This window comes from Hipposideros armiger, unplaced genomic scaffold (assembly GCF_001890085.2).
Source record: "Hipposideros armiger isolate ML-2016 unplaced genomic scaffold, ASM189008v1 scaffold_28, whole genome shotgun sequence".
Classification (NCBI taxonomy): Eukaryota; Metazoa; Chordata; class Mammalia; order Chiroptera; family Hipposideridae; genus Hipposideros; species Hipposideros armiger.
In genome coordinates this window covers 1,618,332-1,638,682 of record NW_017731378.1, presented here as the reverse complement: position 1 = coordinate 1,638,682, position 20,351 = coordinate 1,618,332, and the positions used below count along the sequence as shown (strand labels likewise).

The 20,351-nt window shown below is 44.5% G+C and overlaps 1 protein-coding gene across 3 annotated transcripts in view; it reads right to left on the bottom strand.

Annotated features, from left to right (window-relative positions):
* CNNM1 (cyclin and CBS domain divalent metal cation transport mediator 1) overlaps positions 1-20,345 on the bottom strand; it is a 61,854-nt gene extending 41,509 nt beyond the window's left edge. For all 3 annotated transcript variants that reach the window (XM_019636452.1, XM_019636453.1, XM_019636454.1), the window contains exon 1: positions 17,505-20,345. In XM_019636452.1, the coding sequence (XP_019491997.1) occupies positions 17,505-19,068 (1,564 nt within the window). In that variant the 5' untranslated portion in view covers positions 19,069-20,345. The remainder of the gene's footprint in view (positions 1-17,504) is intronic.
* Between the last annotated feature and the right edge of the window lie 6 nt (positions 20,346-20,351).

Here is a 20,351-nt window from a genome sequence, read left to right as displayed (position 1 = left end):
ACTATCTGCAGATCACTTTGTAGCTCATACTAAGTGGCCCGGACAGAGCACAGGCAGCAGTTGACCTTGGCCTGCACCAGAACCCTTCCCAAGAGGCCCCAGTGGCCAGCTTCAGACCACACCAGAGAACCCCACCCAAACTATCTCCACAAATGACATACCCAAAGGGCAAACTTGGCAGGCACCAGAGCCCTGCTAAAGCAAATCCTACTCTGTAGGGTCAGCCCCTGCACAACAGCTCCCCCACTGTAGTCACTGCCAGCCCTCACAACCCATCAGCCTGAGGGTCAATCCCTCTCATTGACATGCAAACAGAAATCAAGGTTCAACTACAACAGGAGAGCACAGACAACCTACACAACGGACACCCCTAGAGTACCCAGCTCAGGTGGCCAGGGAGACTGCACCACTGGACCCCATAGAGCACCTACTACATAAGGCCACTCTACTAAGACCAGGAGACATAGCAGCTCTACCTAATACATAGAAACAAACACAAGGAGGCAGCCAAAATGAGGAGACAAAGAAACATGTCTCAAATGAAAGAACAGAACAAAACTACAGAAAAAGAACAAAACAAAATGGAGACAAGCAATCTACCAGATGCAGGGGTCAAAACACTGGTTATAAAGATGCTCAATGATCTCAGTGAGAACTTTAACAAAGATAAGAAACATAAAAATGAAGACAGAAAACATAAAAAAGAACCAGTCAGAAATTAAGACTACAATAACTGAAATGAAAAATACATTAGAGGGGATCAACAGCAGATTAGATGAAGCAGAGGACTGAATCAGCAATTTGGAAGATAAGGTAGCAGAAAACACCCAATCAGAACAGAAAAAAAAAATGAGGATGGTTTAAGGGGCCTCTGGGACAACATCAAGCATAACAACATTTGCATCATAAGGGTACCAGAGGAGAAGAGCGAGAGCAAGGAATTGAAAGCCTATTTGAAGAAATAATGATGGAAAACTTCCTTAACCTGGAGAAGGAAATAGACATGCAAGTCCAGGAAGTGCAGCGAGTTCCAAACAAGATGAACCCAAAGAGGCCCACACCAACACACATCATGATTAAAATGCCAAAGGTTAAAGACCAAGAGAATCTTAAAAGCAGCAAGAGAAAAGCAGTTAGTACCCTACAAGGGAGCTCCCATAAGACTGTGAGCTGATCTCTGAACAGAAACTTTGCAGGCCAGAAGGGATTGGCACGAAATATTCAAAGTGGTGAAAAGCAAGGACCTATAACCCAGATTACTCTACTCAGAAAGGCTATCACTTAGAGTCAAAGGACAGATAAAGAGATTCCAGACAAGATAAAGCTAAAGGAGTTCATCACCATTACCAAACCAGTATTACAAGAAATGTTAAAGGGACTTAAGAAAAAGAAGAAGAAAAAAAAAGATAAAAAATATGAATAATAAAATGGTAATAACTACATATCTGTCAACAATTACTTTAAATGTAAATGCATTAAATGCTCCAATGAAAAGACATAGGGTGGTTGAATGGATAAGAAAACAAGACCCTTACATTATGCTGCCTACAAGATCAGATTGAAAGACACACAGAGACTGAAAGTAAAGGAAAGGAAAAAGATATTTCATGAAAATGGATATGGAAAAAAAGCTGGGGGTAGCAGTACTTATATTAGACATAATGGACTTTAAAACAAAGGCAATAACAAGAGACAAAGAAGGACCCAGTAATGCCACTTCTGGGTATTTATTCAAAGAAACCCAAAATACCAATTCTAAAGACATATGCATCTATATGTTCATTGCAGCATTATTTACAGTAGCCAAATATTGAAGCAATCTAAATGTCCATCAACAGATGAATGGATAAAGAAGAAGTAATGTATATACACAATGGAACATTACTCAGCCATAAAAAAGAATGAAATCTTGTCATCTGCAACAACATGGATGAACCTAGAGGGTATTATGCTGAGTGAAATAACTCAGGCAGAGAAAGACAAACCCATATAATTTCACTCATATGTGGAATCTACCCAACAAAATAAACAAACAAACTCATAGATACAGAGCATGTTTTGATGGTTGCCAGCTGGGATGGGAGTTCGGGGATGAACACCCAGGACAGCCCCCAACATGCTGAGGTTGGAAACCTTGCTTTAAAGAGACAGAAAGTAACGAAGTGGGAGCAACTTCACAACGGTAGTTTGGTATTTGAAGAAGTTGAAATATCCTCTAAAGGGTCTTTAATAAAAATAGCCTCTAGATGATTTAGGCACGTTCACAGAGAAGAGTCCCCAAGGACCCTGTTAGCAGACCTCCTACGCCTTGAAAAAAAAAAAAGGAACGAATAATTGATTTGCTTCCTCTCTCTTTCAAAAATAGCTACAGCACTTTGGTAAGGTAACTGTTCCCAGGATAGAATACAGAAGCTTGGAGGATAGCATATTGCTTAGAAATAGAGAATTAAGGAAAGCAGAAATCGTTTTATGGTTTCTGCTTCAATATGACCTTCACCTTGTAAAATATAGTGGCTTTTGCCCTGTTCTTATTCTCCTTGGTGTCCTTGCAGCATCTTTTATTCAGTTGGTAGACAGTATTGAGTGCCTCTCCTTTCTTACCTTGGTCTTGGTGACTCTGTACCACTTGAAGTGTGTTCCTTAGAGCAGCAGCACTGAACCTCATCTGGGCTCTTGTTCAAAATGCAGGTTCTCTGGCCCCACCCTTAACCTACAAAATCAGGATCTTGGGTGGTGAGATAGGGCACAGAGAACTGTTTTAATGATATCCCAGATGGTTCTTAGGGATGCTAAAGTTTGAGGCTCACTTCTCTTACCACTTGCTACTCCAAGTCTAGCCCTTGGACCAGAAGAATTGGTGTCATCTAGGAGCTTGTGACAGATGCAGAAGTTTGGCCCCCATCTCAGCAGTCTGAGTCAGAATCTGCATTTCTACATGATATCCAAGAAATTCTCATGCACATTTGAGTAAGAGGAGCCCGGCTAAGACCACCCTGGTTTTCTTCCCACCCTTATGACTTTTTTTCTGTTTCTATTGTGGCTTCCTTTACTTTTTAGCCTCACCTAAAGATAAATGTATCCCAAATGCTCTAGCTTTTCAGCGATTCTCAACCCTGTCTGCATGTGGCAATCACTGGGGAGCTTTAAAACCTATTGATACCTGTGTCCCACCCACAGAAGTTCTGATCTAACTTGTCTGGGGTGTGGTCCAGGCACTGGGCTGTTTTAAACTTTCTTAGGAGGCTCTAGTGAACAGCTGCAGTTAAGAACCTTTGTTCCAATCTTTGAGGAGCAGAGGCTCTTCTCTCTCCTTTTGGTTAAAGATACCAGCAGAGCTCATCACTTTAAATATCACATCACTGCTTTCCTGAGAACTAAATTTATATGTAACATCAGTGTCTATTTTGAACTCTCATCCTGTTTTAGACATTTTGCCTGAGTGATTCCCTTGTCTCCTCAAAATCACTTATCCAAATAGGAACACATGACCTTCAAGACCCATTATCCCCACTCTTTCTCCCTCTACACTGCAGTAAATGGCACCATCAACCATCTGGTCACCCAGAGTCGTAACCCAAGAGTCATTTTAACCTTCTTTACTTTTGCTCCTACGGAAAAAAAAAACCCCACATTCTTCCAATTTGTCTTTTCTTTCTTCATTCTTTCAACAGTATTTATTGAATACCTACTATGTGCCGAGCACTCTTCTAGGTACTAGAAATGCATCAATGAACACAACAGACAAAGTAATTTTCCTCCTGTAGCTTACATTCTAGTAAGTGGGGGTGAGAGATAATAAGATAAATATGTAAAATCTATAGCACAGTGCCAAGAGAAAAGCTAAGCAGGGAAGGGTGATGAGGGAGTATGGGAGCAGGTGTTACAATTTTAGGTAGCAGAGGCCAGAGATGAACTCCTTGAGAAGGTGCTATTTGAATAAAGATTGAAGGCAGTGACGTAAGGAGCCCTGAGGATATCTGGGGGATAGCTTTGCAGTAGAACAACATGCAAAGGCCCTGAGTTGGAAATGTAACTGATGTGGTTGAGGAATGGCAAGGAGGCCATTGCAGAGGGTGGTTGCACAGTGTGGGTGAGGACAGAAGGAGCCAAGGTCAGGGAGGTAGGAGATGGGGTAGGTGCAGCTATGATCAAGCCCATATGAGCTTTGGCTCTTACTCTGAATGAGATAAAGCCATTATAGAGTTCTGTGCATTTGTGTGTGTGTGTGTGTGTGTGTGTGTGTGTGTGTGTATTGGTTTTTTGGCAATAAAAGGTGACATGATCTTATGTTTTAAAAGGATTTCTCTAGCTATTGTGTTAAGAATGGACACAAAGTGGGCAAAGGTAGAAGCAGAGAGACCTCATAGGAAGCTCTGGCATACATCCAAGTGAGAGATGGGTGGTGGCTTGGACTGGGATGGTGGTAGTACGGTGGTGAGATGTAGTCAGATCCTCTAGATATGCTGAAAGCAGAGTCTACGTGAAGAGCTGGGTGTAAGGCAAGAGAGAAAGAGAACTTTGGGTCTGAACAGCTATAAGAATGGAACTGCAATTTACAGAGTTTGGGAATATTCTGCAAGGAGTAGGTTTGGCAAAGAGAGCAGAGGACCAGTTTTAGACAGGCTTAAGTTTGAGATGCCTTTTAGACCTCCAAGTGGAGATGTCAAGTAGCAGTTGGAAATAAAAGTCTTGAGTTGTTGATATCTTTGGGAGAATGAATGAAGTAACCGAGGGAGTGAGCATGGACAAAGGGATCCATTTCTGAGCCTGGGGCATTCCAGCATTTAGAGAGCATAGAAATGCAACATTCGTGTAACAAATACTTGAGCATCTGATACAGGTAGGCCCTGCTTTAAGTGCTGAAAACATAGCAGTGAAAATGATGTAGCAGGAGCCAGTAAAGGGAACTAAGAAGGAGCATCCAGAGGTAATGAAGTCTCAGAGATTCCCCTGTCTAATCGCAAGTGTATAGTCCTTAATTTCCATGTCCTCAACTCATCCTGGCCAACTGCACTAATATTCTAACCAACCCTCCTTTTGGTTTTTCCAGCTCTAACCTATCCTATCTATCAAAACTAGATGGCCCCCAATATTGCATTTATGAGGTTATTCCTCATCTCAGTAACATGTGCCAGTTACTAGGGAGGATCATTCCTGAAGCCTTCTTGCTGCCATTAAAGCCTCTGTGGTTTTGGGTATATATCTTGCCTTCTTTCTCACTACTCTAGCAAAGTAAGTATATTGTGCTTACTCCCCATTCAAAAAATAACTGGTTCGGGCCGGCCGAGTGGCGCGTTGGTTAAGAGCTGGCTTGGGACGCCAGCTCTGAGCAGCAGGGCCTGGGTTCGGATCCCACGAGGGCCAGTGACACTGCCCTCTACAGCTAAGATGGTGAACAACAGCTCGACCTGGAGCTGGGCTGCTGTGAGTCGCTGGCGATGGTGTAGGCTGCAGTGAAGCTGCAGTGGGCTGCTGTGAGCTACTATGAGAGGCTGGCAGCTGACGTGAGCAGCTAGTAGCCAGTGTGAGCTGCCAAGAGCCGCCATGAGTGGCCGTCCAGTGGCCAGTGACTGATCTGCCTCGCCCGGGAAGAGCGCAATGATAATACCAACATGGGCCAGTGAAGCAACGTCCTCCACAACTAGACTGAAGAACAGAAGGACAGCAACTTGTGTGTTCCCCTTCCTCAATTCCCCAACGCTGTTCCTCTCCCCCAATTCCCCAATTAAAAAAAAAAATCTAAAAAAAAAATAAATAAATAACTGGTTTAAGGATACTCAGCTAATAAATGGTACAGCCAGTATTTGAACTCAGAGAATTGAATAGGACCCACCCTAGCTGGAGTCTGTGGAAAGCTTCAAGACACAACTAAACAAAACTGTATACTTTAACCTCAGGCCTCTCAGACTCAAAAATGGCCTTAGAGGCTGCCTGTGGGGCCAGTTTTCTCTCTCTCCAGGTTCAGGCTAAACATAACCAGGATCTCGTGCTTAAGAATCACCGTGATGACCCAGAGTGATCTGGCCAAGCTTTGGCTGATAGTCTTAGGCCAGGAACCAACCTCAGATATGAGGAAGATACACTGAAAGGCAAGTAGGCTGCCCTCAGCTGTCCAGAGATCACTTAATTCTGGGCCAGCCCAGCGGCTATGGTCAAACGAGGCTGGTCCCTGAGAAAACAGAGAGATGTGGTTCTTGGGGGCTTTATTTGAAGTACGCCAGACGCCTGAGGTGACCTTAAAACTCACCATTTTGAAGGTTCTCACTCCAGGTGAAGGCAGCCTACAGCTATTCCAGATCTCCACCCTGTTTCTGATTTAAACCGAGCTGATTCCTGAAAGCACAGGTCAGCGTTCACCCATTTTCCAGTTTTGGCTATCACAGTGATTGTCACCCCTACTGTTCACTGGGTGCGTACATTCATCGCATCTCTGGAAAAGGAGGATTATTATTACTAATCTGTGGATGAGAAAACTGAGACTCAGAAAAATAAAGTGACTTGCCCAAGGCCCAGAGTTAGTAAGCGACAGAGCCCAGCAGCACACCTCAATCTGTCCATCTGTCTCCACAGCCTCTGCTGTTCCTAACACGCCCTGCGGACTCCACACTGCAGGCCAAATCTCAGGGTTCCTACCTCGAATGGGTTAAGAGCAATGGGAACCAATGCTCAGCACCTAACTGGTGAGTTAGCAAGAGAGGAGAAGGGCTTTGAAGGGGGCAGGGCAAGAAAGGAATCGCAGCCCCATCTCCCCGCCACGCCTCTGGTCCAACCCTTCCAATGCTTAGCCTGAGATTTCATTTTTGTGGGCGGGGGAGCTTTGAGGGGTTTCATTGATCTGTGATATTTGTTTACACAGTTAAGGTTTTTTTATTGGCCTGGGGTGCGGGAGGAAGGGCAGAGTTTTGGGTGAGGAAACCTAATGCTAACTGATGACCGGATAAAAGACATGTAAGGAAATTGCCACAACGCAATTTTGGTTTCCCGAGCCCTATCCAAAGTAAGCAGCTCTCAGTTTTATTTATTATATACAAAGACTTGTACATGGGCTGGATCAGAGAACACTTATGATAGTCATTTAAGTAGATCAGTGAGGCAAGAAGCGAATGGTGGAGTGTCTGAGTGCTCGCTGTACAGGAGCCTTCGCAGTAAACGTACAATGCAGTATTATAATTCCTATTTTAAGAAGGAAGATAAGCCTCATTTGGAGTGGTAGAGGGACCTGCCCCAGTCACACAGCTAGTAAACGCAGGAGCTGGGGTCTGAGCCCAGGTGTCTATGACTCTGTGGCTGGGGCTCCACAGTCTGAGGTGGCGAGTCACAGGTGTGGCTTCTGGTTCTGCCTGAGTCACTAACACTGATCAGAACACTCGTGTCCCCAGATCCCAGTTGCCTCATATACAAAACAGAGATAAATTCTACTGACTTCACATGTACAAAATGAGTCACTGTTTTGGAAAGATCTTTGCCAATGTAAAGGCTTTGCAACCAGAAGGACTTAACCATTGCTCTTTTTATTATTTGTCTTTCCTGGGCCTCAGTTTTCTCCACTTTAAAATGAAAGGATGGGACCAGGTGATCTCCAAGGTGCCTTTTCTGGATCTAAAATTCTGTACTTTTATAAGTTTAAAGGGTCCTGGGCTGCAAAAACAGTTTAGTTTTACAGGGTGCTTCTTTGTGATGATATATGATATGCCAGAATTTCAACAGTGCCAGCAGTTACAGCCTCTTGTATTTACAAAGGGCTGTGGACTCCTAATGTTTATATCTTACTAGTGAAGAATTCCACTGGAAAAGATGAGAAAAAGCTGCGTTAACACATTTTAAAAATATCTATATAATCAAATCAAATCACTTTCTATCAAATCAGAAAGAGAAAGACAAAAATGTTATCCTACCAATCCTGCAGCAACCACCTTAATTTAGAAAAACAAAAGTCCCTTTCTCTAGTGACTAGTCAGAAAAAAAAAAAAAGAGGCTGTACTTTGTAGTAATTATCCTGCTCCAATTCATCGGAAATAGAGTAATCAACGCATTTATCACACACAAAAAAATTTCTTTAGCCCCTAAAAGGCAATTATAAAAAAAAAAACCAACTATGTCACCCAGAACACCATGGTAACCAGCATCACCAGGGCATGAAAAAATAGTCATTAGTCACTAAATCTAAGTTGGTTGGCAGTTTGGCTTGCTAAGCAACACTGTAAAAATAGCAGAGTAGCGACCCATTATCTGGAGGTCTGATTTCACAGGGCTTGGGTCTGGTCCCAGAAGAAATATCCCAGGTCCCACCAACCACATACTCGAGGCTCCCGGTTGAAGCCTAATTAATCATTTATTCAGCAAACATTTATTGAAGCTTATTGTGTACCAGGCACCTGATTCCCAACACGTGTGTTTACTTGGTTTCTCAGTTAAATAGAAGCTCTGAAATAAACACAGATAGAGTGGTTTTTTGATGAGTGAGGTGGGGGCAGGGATTCGCTTGACGCCAACTCAAAGGCAAGTAGCAGCTTATCACCAGAGGCCAGAGAAAAATAAAACAGTAGTCAGTACTGCTTTATAATACTGCATAATATAACTACATGCTCATGACCATGCTCCTGCGTCATCCAGAAAAGATTAAGTTATTTTTAGGCTACTTTGTTAAGAAAGGCAGGAATGGGCAAAAAACATTTTAGAAATATCACCACCAAAAATGGTGAGAAGATACCATGTTGGCATTTGGAGGGAACAGAAATTACGTTGGACAAATACCTCATTCTATGTAGTTCCCCATTCTTCTGGAAGAAAAACAGCATTATGATCATTGCTTTGCCAGTACTCAAATGGATCACTGGTTCTCTCTCTGCCTTTATTTTTCTAGCTCAAGCTCCTGCCTCGGTTGAATGCCCTTTCCCTGCCTAACGGCTTATCAGAGTTCGTCTCCTCTCACTTCCTCAGAGAAGTTTTCCCAGATTCTTGCAGGGAATTATTTTTCCCTTCCATCCTCACCCACAGATATTGCCTGGATGCCCTAGCCTGTCCCCCAGGCTGCTTTGTATCATTTCCATCCGGGCCCTTCCTCCTTTCATGCTCCTGGAGGGCAGGGTCTTTGCCATATTTATATCCACATCCATCTCCCAGAGCCCTGGGAGCCTGGCACTCAGTGAATGTGACTGCATTCTATTGCCCAGACAACACAGACAATCACTAGAGGTGAAAGGAGGATTGGTTGGCAGAGGCGACACTTTCTATAATGGATGGTAAATGGCCAAGAAACCCTGCATGGCACCCACACTGGCCCTCTTTCCCCAGAGCCTTTGCATGTCTGCTCCCTTCTCCTGGAAAGCTCTTCCTCTGGTACACTCCTGCTCATCACCCTGTGGGACTCAGCTCAAATAGCACTTGAGGAGGGGGGAGACTATCCTGATCCACAAAACCAAGTCAGTGCTCCCTATAGTATGTGCTCATAGCTCCCTATAGTTTTTCTTCAAATCACTTGTCACCGTTTGTAATTATTTATTGGTTAGTGTGTATCTCCCTACTTGACTGCAAGCTCCAGGAGGCCAGCAGGCATGACACAGAATAATGCCATATGGAAGGAAGGGAGAGCAGGAGGGAGGGAAAAAAAAGAAAAATGAATTGAGAAGAATCTCAATTTGGAAAGGAACAGATAGCAGAAAATCAAAAAAGGATTGAGAGTTGTCACTGAAGATCCAGAGGTCCTTGAAAGTAGGTCTAGAGGTAAACCAGTTTAAGAGAGTACTAGGAAAGACCACAGACCCTCCTCCTCTGAGACGCCCAAATGCTCTAAGGCAGCAGTTCTCAACCTTCCTAATGCCGTGACCCCTTAATACAGTTCCTCATGTTGTGGTGACCCCCAACCATAATATATTTTCGTGGCTACTCTATAACTGTAATGTTGCTACTGTTATGAATCGTAGTGTAAATATCTTTTTGTTTTCCGAAGGTCTTAGGCGACCCCTGTGAAAGGGTCGTTCGACCCCCAAAGGGGTTGCGACCCACAGGTTGAGAACCGCTGGTCTAAGGGATCCAGAAACACAACCAAATGTGTTTTGTTGTTAAAAAATGGAATGAGGTGAGCTACTATATTCTTCAAATAAAAGAGGACTCACAAAGGATGATAAAAAGAGAAAATGGAATTTAACTGCAGCCTGTGGGATTTAGATTAGATAAAAAATACAGCCTTACAATGAAGGCTGTTATGCCCTGGAAAAGATAACTAAATCTAAAAAAATGTGTGAATTAGATTCTCTGTCAGGTCTTTCAGTGTCCCTTCCAGCTTAGATTCTATTGTTACCTGGTATTTCCTTTTTGCCAGGCAGAGAAAAAAACTGTGGCAGAACATTACAATCACAACGAAAATTTCTAAAGAAAGAAATATAAACCGACAATTTTAGCACCTTGTGTAATTAATTATTCTCACTTTTTTTTCTTTTGTTTTTCCTCCCTGTGCATGAGGGACTATACTTTGCTTACTGTTTGCTCTAATTATTGTTTAGAAGGTAAGCATCTTATTCTAAATATTACTAATTACTAATTATTCTTTAGCAATGTTTAACACATTTAAAGCGTATTATATCTAATTACACCAGTGAACTATAACTTTGAGTGAAAGTAACTTTTTGTTTTCTTTTATGGAAGACAAAGAATGCAGCACTCATGTTTGGGCAGCTTTTTAAAGAATCAAGCAATGGGATGATTACTTTTCCTGCTACAATAGCTTTCGGAGTGACAAAGAATTGGGAGTGATAAAGCAAAACACTGACTTTTCAACCAGATTATTCCTCAGTGAAAATGTTACTGAGCACTTGCTGGCTATTTGGATGTACTTTCAGCAACAGACTCCATGCAGTACGACCAAAGACTGAAGTGGCTACTTGTTAGTTCCATAATTGCTGCTCAATGTCTGTCTAGTTCACGGCTACATTCCTAGGGCCTATCACAGTGCCTGGCCCAAAGCAAGAGTTCAGTAAATATTTACTGAATGAATGAATTAATGAATCCACGAATGAGCAAAGACTGAGCATGAAAACTGCAATAGGCCATCTTACATAATTTTACATGGCTATGCTAGACTATAGATAGAGTAACCCAACATGATGTGGGCTATGCTGTCTTTTATTTAGGAAGATGGTGTTACTAACCCAACAGAGTGAAGTTGTTTCATTGAGTTAAATACCAGAGCCCAGAGGCCTTTGACTTCAGAACTAAGCTTTATTCCTTCCCCCTGTTGTCTATACAGGGTTGGTTTCTTCTGAAAGTAATCCAGCAAAAGAGTAGTAAACTTCAAAAATTAAGTTCAATAAATCGCTGAGGCTCCAGTTTGTAAATTAGTCTTCCCAAATTACAGAACTCAACCCCAAGGAGGCTATAGTGAAAATCATACTATCATATAAAGAAATCACTCTTGGAATTAGAATGGGATATTTGATTTGTGGAAGAAGGCAAGATCACGGGTTTTCCCTTTATTTTCTGTTTAAGAAATTAAGGTTGTTATTATGTGCAATATACTTTTAACATGACAAATTATTGAGTTGTTATTTCAAGATAGTGGGATGATTATCTGCAAGTGGTTTTCATACTTTTTCTACTGTTGTATATTTTTCAATTTTCTAAATGAATATGCAACATAGAAACATATAAAACCTCAGTAAAAATTTTATAAAAGCAAAATAACCTAAGTATAGTTTAGCACTTGTTCTCAAAGCATTTTTGTATTTCTAGTATAGCACTTTGTTTTAACGATTTATGTATAGGTCTGTCTTACGCATATACGTGTATGCTGAGATGTGGCTTGTGAATTGTAATGTTCGAAGTTGCCGGGAAAGATGAGTCCAGTCTGCCTTCTAGCTTCACAAAGCGGGCTACTATTCCCCCATTAGGCTGCAGGCTCTTTGGAGGCAGAGATTGTATCTCACACACCCAATTCTTAGTACACTGCTTTGAACGTGATTGTTATAATAAATAGATGTCACTAAAGAAGCAAAGACACATTCTCCTTTTAACATTTAAAATTTGACTTTGTCCTGCTGCATGGTTCAAAATGTTTGGGCTGGAGACACTAAATGACTCATTTACTAGAGTTCTGCAGATCCCTTCCATTATTTTAAAGTCTAACTCCTTCAGACATTCATTCAATCCTTCAACAAACATTTATTGGAAGCTTACTACGTGTCACAGCCATCATTAGGGTTCTACCACTACTAAGACAGGTTACACAGTCTTTGTCCTCCAGCTGCTCATTATATGGGTTGGCAGCACAAATAAACAAATACTAATAATAATACAGCCTGTTAGTTCAATAATAGAGATATAGAATAATTACATTGGCCAAAACCGGGGTTTGCACGAGAAGCTTCCCCAAGGAGGTAGCCCATGTGCTCGATGTTAAAGGAGGAACTGGAGTAGGGATTAGTCAGGCAATGCATCTTCCTGACAAAGAGGACAGCATGAGTACAGGGACAAAGGAAAGATACAGCACAGTGTGACAACAAGTTTAATGTTGCTTGAGCATACAGCTGAGGCAGGGAGTGGTGAGTGAGGAGACTAGGGGGGGGGGCAGGGAGCAGGTCATGAGGTCACAGCTTAGACTTCATCCTGCAGGCTGGTGGGGAGTGCAGGAGAGTTTAAAGTAGTTGATGATGTCACCAGAGTTTATTTTAGTAGCAGTGGAGAGGACGAATTTGAGGGAGACAAAAATTGGAAGAAGCAAAACTTAGGAGGCACTTGCACAAATGAATAATAGATATGTGTTTATATATAATAATCATAGCTAACATTTATTTAGCATTTAATATATGACAGTTACTAAATAAGCATTACGATGCGATATTATCTTAATGTGTCAAACAACCCTTTGTGTAAATACTATTATTATCCTCACTTTACAGCTAACGAAACAGTCTGCAACCCGGGCAGTCTGGCATCAAAGCTTATGCTCTTAATCATTATCCCACTTGTTTAATTTCTGTTTCTTGGATTAGAATGAAATCACCATGCAGACAGGGACCATACGATTGGTGTTCTCCACTGTGCCTGCACAACAGGCACACAGTAACTATTTGTTGAATAAAATCAATGAATAACCTAAGTGGAAGAAATAATGGACTAAGTTATATATAAACACAAGAAATATTTTGGATGCAATATTGGCAAATTTTTTTCCGACTTTGTTCCAAATATTTGGCAGACTTTGGTGACTGTTATGGGCTGAATGTTTGTGTCCCTCCCCTCCCCAAATTCATATGTTGAAGTCCTAACCCCACTGGGCATCTGCGAAAGTAATTTAAGGTTAAATGAGATCATAAGGGTGGGGCCCTAATTCACCAGATGTCTTTATAAGAAGAGGAAGAGAGACCAGTGTGTTCTTATTCTCTTATTCTCTCTCTCTCTCTCCCTCTCTCTCTCTCTCTCTCTTCCTCTCTCTCTCTCTCTCTCCCTCCCTACTCCCTCCATATATGCACCCAGGAAAGGTCATGTGAGGACACAGCAAGAAGGTAGCCCTCTGCAAGCCTGGAAAAGGATCTCACCAAAAAGCAAATCAGCTGGAACCTTGATCTTGGACTTCCAGCTTCCAGTACTGCGAGAAAACAAATTTCTGTTGTTTAAGCCACCCAATGTATTTTGTTATGGCAGCCCCAGCAGACTAGGACAGTGATAAGTAGGATGAGGGTAGGTGGTGAAGGCAGAGGTGCCACTAACTGGGGTAGAGAACCCAGGAAAAGGACGAAGAGAGATTGGTTACCATCAATGGAACAAACAACACTAATTATTCTGTACTTAGGGCTCACCTCACTTGAACATAGAAGTATAGTAGAAGTTAGCTATTTAAATCCATTCATTCAATAAATGTTTATTCATCCCCTAGGCACGGTGGCCACTGCGCTTATCCTGAGAATATAAAGTAAATAAGATTCATTCTCTGCCCTCAAGGAACTCAGTGCAGTGGGGGAGAACTATTGCTCCCTTTTGTAAAGCTAGCATGCTAGCGGAAAAGACTATTTTCCTTTCCCCGGTTTCTAAAGACCCAGAGCTCCTAGGAAGATTAGACATAAAATCCCATATGGACAAGAGCTTTACAATCACATGAACTGGATTTGAATCTGGGCCTTGGAATATACTAGCTGAGTGGTTACTTTGGCTGGCCAAGTAACCCTTCTGGTTTTAGGGTACTCACTTATAGCTGTAGGATTGTTTTAAGGATCAGATAGAAGGTAGGTAGACATGTTTTATAAAATGCAATATGCATGTTAGCAATTATTGTCATTATAAAAGCTACATTGCTAATCTGCAGAAACTAGAAGTGAATCAGCCATGGGCAGCAAGTCAAGAGGGCCAGCTTTGAACCCAGTGGGTGGCAGGAGTTCTGAAATGGGGGACGGAATAAGACTGGGATAGTGGGAAATAGAACAGGCTTTGGGGGTCCTACCATCCTAGTTCAATTCACACTTTGGTCAGTTATTAGCTATGGAAAGTTGAGCCAGTCGTGTAATTGATGCAAGCTTTAGTTTCTTCATCTGTAAAATGGAGTTAATAATACCTACCCTGGAGGGTTCTGAGTATGTAAAGTGCTTGGCATGGTGCCCAGCAGAGCTGTCACTCAATTAATGCTAACTGTTGTTCCTATTAATATGATCAGTTTCCTCTCCTACTGCCTGAGGGGTTTGTTTAGGTGGTGAAGTAACTTGAGATGCGAAGAATGAGGGACATGGAAGAGCTTTTATGACTTAGTTAAAAAGTTATTTTTAAAGGTAAAAAAAAAAGTAGTCCAACCAGCTTTCCTCTCTTAACCTATGGTGCAAACATAATTCTTATAGAAAGTGACCACTGTATTTTATGGCTTGGAGCCAAAGAACACCCACCTTGATAATTGTTCCTTGTATTTATTCTATCCTAAGAAAATCTACCAATCACTGTTAACAAGGGCTCTCTGCAGGCAATGCTTCTCAAACTTCCATGTACACATGAGTCACTTGAAGGCTTGTTAAAATGCAGACCTTTATTCTGTGGATTTAGAGGGAGGCATGGAATTCTGCCTTTCTAAAAAGTTCCCAGGTGAGGCCCCTGCTGGTTCATGGATCACACTTTGAGGAAGGAGCAAGGCTCTGAAGGGATGTGGGCATATCTTCCTTGGCGAGGTGTTCTCTGTCATGGCAAGCTTCTCTTTAGTGAACTACTTAATTAGAAACTACTAATCGACCAATAACAAGCCCTTTTCAGACCAGATCTAAAAATCCTGCAACAGGACTCATTTCAGATTAATGTCAACTTTTGTTTGAGCAGCCTACTGTGTGCACGGCACTGTGTGCTGGGGATACAAAGATTAGTAAGACACAATTTCTACCTCTGAAGGCTGCTCTTCCTCTAACACTGCATGCTCCTGTAGACCAACTTTCTGAGGGCAGTCTTACTGTCTCCCCTGTTTCCTAACAGTATGTGATGCTCAATAAATATTAAATGAATGAATCATTGGGTTCACAGGAGTTTCATTAAAAACGTCTTCTGGCAGCACATGTCAATGAGACACTGTCTTAACTGCACACTGTCTTAATTATTACATGTAGGAAGTGGTTAAGTGAAAATGAGGCTGATAGGGTGGGCCCTAGTACAATCTGCCGAGTGTTCTCATAAGAAGAGGAGATTAGAACACACAAATAGACTCCAGGGAAGAGGACACAGTGAGAAGGCGGCCATCTGCAAGCCAAGCAGGGAGGTCTCAGAAGAACAACATCAAGACTGTTGACGCCTTGATCTTAGACTCCCAGCTTCCAAAACCGTGAGAAAATAGTGTTCTATTGTTTAAGCTACCCAGTCTGTGGTATTTTGTTATGGCAGCCCTAGCAAACTAATACAGATTTTCACAGCTTTTAAGGCCAGATCCAAGACTCCCTTCTGTAACGTACACAAAACAGAAGAATAATTCTAGAGTGGACGGATGAAACTCAGAGTGCAGTGGGAACGAATCATGCAAGGACTAGGAGACAGATAGAAGAGGGTGAGACAGTAGCCCAATTGAGCTAAAACAGCTGCAATATATATACATTTCCTCCGCTACTCATGATTCCAATACAAAGTCTAGGGCTATTTTCTCCTGAAATCTGAGACTAAAAGCAGCTTTTGACACTATTCCCCTTGGTAGCAGGAGGAAGACCCCCGATTTCTCTCTGAATGCAAAGAGCTAAAGAGTACCTGTGATGATAAGGCAATGAGACTGAATTTTTGACAAACAAAATAAAAAATGAGATTCCTGCTAGTTACAGGGACGCTACATTTGAAGCCTGATTCTAAAGGCAGAGTTAATTTTTTTGTTTAGTTTAGTGTTTAATAAACATGCCAACTGATATGTAACTGCCTCTTTCAAAATGGTCATTCTGGAAGGGTCTACCTTTTTCTAACCATGTCACTGTTCTCAAATCATTTCTGGAATTGCTTTCAGGGTCTGTGAGATAGTCTTCTGAATGTTTTCAATGGTGACTCATGAAGGTGGATTTGATTTTCAAAAACAACCAAGGGTCCTTCTGGATCAACTCCAGTTAACTAGGGGGACTAGTCAAACTGTGGAATGCCAAGGATTGACCCTAAAGTACCCAGGCTGATTTTTCTTGAGTGAATTGTACTCAACCCCAGAACACAGTTTCCAAGACAAACCCCAGCCATGTAGTAAACACGTTACAAGCATGACATTGGGGGGTGTAGGGGAAGATGATGACAGCTCTGAAGGAAACCCCATGCATTTGGACACGCAAATTTTCTAGTGGTTTCCTTTACCAGAATATTTCCTTGGGTCCAGATCTATCCTGCCTCATGGGACCACAGTTCCCAGAAGTATAAGCACCTCACTGCCTTAGTCAATTTTTAATCTCCAAACCTTGATGTGTAAATAGCTGATGGAAAATTAAATGGGGGGGGGCGCAGAATGTCTAAGGTGTCTGATGCTCACTCTATGTGATTCAGTGATTCAAAGCGCAGAACTAGGACCCAGAGAGAAGCTGGGGAGAAATAAATGTCTGCTCCACGTGAGCAAGACACTGTCAGCAGCTGGAGCTGTCCAGCAGTGGAGTGAGTTTGCCCTAGAAATAGTGAGCTTCCAGCCCTGGGAGGAGTTTAAAAGAAAGGCTGCTTGGTACAGGAACCTGTAGAGGTTCCTCCCATAATGGGTGAGGAGAGGTTTCTCCTGCCATGACTTCCCAGGGCGATCTCCAGACTCCATCCTGCTCAATACCTGGCAATTGGTAGGCCCTGGAAAAATATTGGAATGGAATGAATGAGGAATATGAGGCATCTTGTGAGCCAAATCAAGGGGAAGAGGCCTGGGGCTCAGTCAGCCGCAAGGAAGGTAGGGAGAAGTGAAATGAAAAGAGCCGGGGAGTCATGAAGTGGGGTCTACCTTGAGGTTCTGGTGCCATAGGAGAGTTGCTTTGGGTGCCTGAAGCCTCACAGGTTTATGAAAGGGCAATACTTTTGAAGGGGGTAGTTGAAGGAGGAGATAGACCGCTGCTCACCCTTTTTAAACTCCTCCAGCACCGTGTCCAGCCGGGTATCATTGAAGACACAGTGCAGGGGCCGGTTGTAGAAGCGGGTGACGGTGAGGAGTGGGGTGCAGTCATCGGGGTCCACGAAGGCCAAGTCCTTGACAAACAGAATGTCCACAATGTTGTGCCTCTGGTCGCCCTCGTACACGGGGATGCGAGTGTAGCCACTGCGCAGGATCTCGGAGACCGTGGCGAAGTCGAGCACAGCGTCAGAGCGCAGCATGAAGCAATCTCCGAGGGGGGTCAGCACCTCCTCCACCACTTTGGTGCGCAGCTCCAGGGCGCCCTGGATGATGTTGAGTTCCTCTTTCACCAGGTCGCTGTAGGGGTCCGCCGCCCGCAGCGTCTCCAGCAGCTTCTCCCGCGTGTAGAAGGTGCTGATCTCCTGGCGCAAAGCCCAGTCCAGCAGTCGGCCCAGCGGGTAGCACACGGGGAAGGCGGCTGCCATCAGCAGCCGGGTCAGGCAGACGCTGTGCGAAGCAATGGCCAGCCCGTGCCGAGAACACACTGAATAGGGGCAGATCTCAGCGCCCAGGAACACGGCGCCGGTGCACACGAGTGCCGGCAGCCACGGGAAGTGAAGCCCTGCCTCGCCGTAGTCTTCCCCGGGATCCCCGACGCTCGGCGGCAGCGAAGTGTACAGCCAGCCGGCCAGGGCCGCGTTGGCTCCGGCTTGGCCCAGGAGCAGGGTGCAGAGCAGCTGTGTGCCCCTGCCGCGCACGGCTTGTACACGGCGCGCCTGCTCCTGCTCGGCGGCCGAGCCGCTGTTCCGCAGCACCCGTAACTCCACCGGGTCCAGCGAGAGCAGGCTCAGGCGCAGGCCGCTGAACAGGGCAGACAGGGCGAGCAGCAGAAGCGTCCCAAGAGCCCGCAGCCACGGAGGGGGTAGCAGGCCCCCGCCCGGGCCATAGAGCCGCGGGCGGACGCGCAGCAGGAAGCCGCCGGCGGCGCCGTGGTGGTGCCAGGCGCGCCCGTCCCAGGCGCACAGCGAGAAGAGCTTCCCGCCACCGCCCGCGCCGCCCCGCTCTGCCTCGCCCTTGCGCAGCTCCCGCACCCGCACCTGGACTAGAGCCGAGCCTGCCACGCCTCCGGGGCGCAGGGGCCCCAGGACCTCCACGTCCGACGCCCAGTCGCTCTGCTCTCGGCAGCGCTGCGGCCCCGGGGGGCGCGTGGGGACAGCGCTGGGCGCCACGCCGCTCCCGCCCGGGGGCTCCTCGATAAACACAAGCCGCGGAGCCCAGTCGCCGGTGCCGTTCACCCCCGTTGAAAGGGTGGGTGCGGGCACCGGCGCCACAGGCGCCGCGGGCCCAGGCTGGAAATACACCCGCAGGAGGAAGCTGGTGCCTTCTGCCGCGCGCAGGGTGCCCCCCTCCAGGGACACGCGGCCTCCAGCGGTGTCCTCGGGCCGCAGGCCCAGCAGCCAGGCGGCGGCGGCCGGTGGCCTAGGGGACAGGGAGAAGAAGAGCAGGAGCACAGCGCCCTGGCTGCAGCAGTCCCAGAGCCTGACGCCCACCGCGGCTGCAGCCGCCGCCATCCTGCACCCGGCGCGGCTGCACGTGATACTGCAGAAAGCAGAACGAGAGCTGGAAGGAGGAGGAGCCCGAGCAGGGAACCGGCCCCAGGCAGGTCACCACGTGTACGCCCCCTGCGCGCGTGGGCTGGAGGCGGTGGGGGTTCAGAATCTGCCTGGGGAGTGGATCCCTGCCTGAGGCTGGAGACCGCCACGCATCACTACATGGTGCATAACCCTGACGCACTTCGGTATGGCCGAGCAGCAGCCTGGGGAGAGCTTGGCTTGGAGTATGGCCTCCAACTCCAGCAGTAGGGCGCCCCTCAGCGAAATCCTACCCGGCAGTAATTCTCTGACCGCCCCACCGCTTCCCCATTGGCCGAGGAAATTTCCCAGCGTTTTGCCTCTCCAGCCTCTGGCGTTCCTCTTCCGGTCAAAAGCTATTTTGGAGGCAAGTCTTGAACCTGTGAAAACTTTGTGTTTAGTCTCAACTCCAGCTCACCTTTCATATTTTAAAAATGTCTAAATTACTTAAATTCAATTCCTTGTTAAGACCGGACTGTCCACCGCTAAGAAACTTGAAATAAAGCATGCTACCAATGTGTGATGGAATATTATGAAGCAGGGAAAAAGAATGATGTGGATCCACGTGTTTGTGATATGGAAAAACCTCCAAAGTAAGAGTTAGTTAAAAATAGAAAGGTGCAGAACAATGTGTATAACATGGTACTGTTTGTGTTATAAGCGTGTATAAATTTATATGTACACATCCATATATGAGATATTCGATTTCATATGCAGAGCATATGAAAGAAATTTGTAATAGCGTTTGCCTCTGGAGAGCAGGACTAGAGTCTGGAAGCTTGGTTGGAAGATACTTAAAACACATACACACACACACACACACACACACAAAGTTGCAAAATAATAGAGCTCCCAGAATCCTTTACCCAGTTTCCCCCGCAATGGTTACATCCTAACTATAGTATAAGACAAAAAGCAGGAAATTGACATTGGTATAAAGTGTGTGTATAGTTCTATGTCATTTTATCACATGTGTGGATTTGTGTAACCACCACTGCACTCAAAATACAAAACTATTATTCTATCACCACAAAGATTTGAGAGGGAGGCTTTTTACTGAATTACTTGTATTGTTTGAATTTAGCATGGGCCTATTACTTTATTTTTACTTTTACGCATTTATTTTTTAAATTTATATAGCAGAATTCACTTTTTGGCATGCTATTCTATAAGTTTTGAGAAATGCACATTCATGTAACCATCACAATCAAGAATAGGGCCAT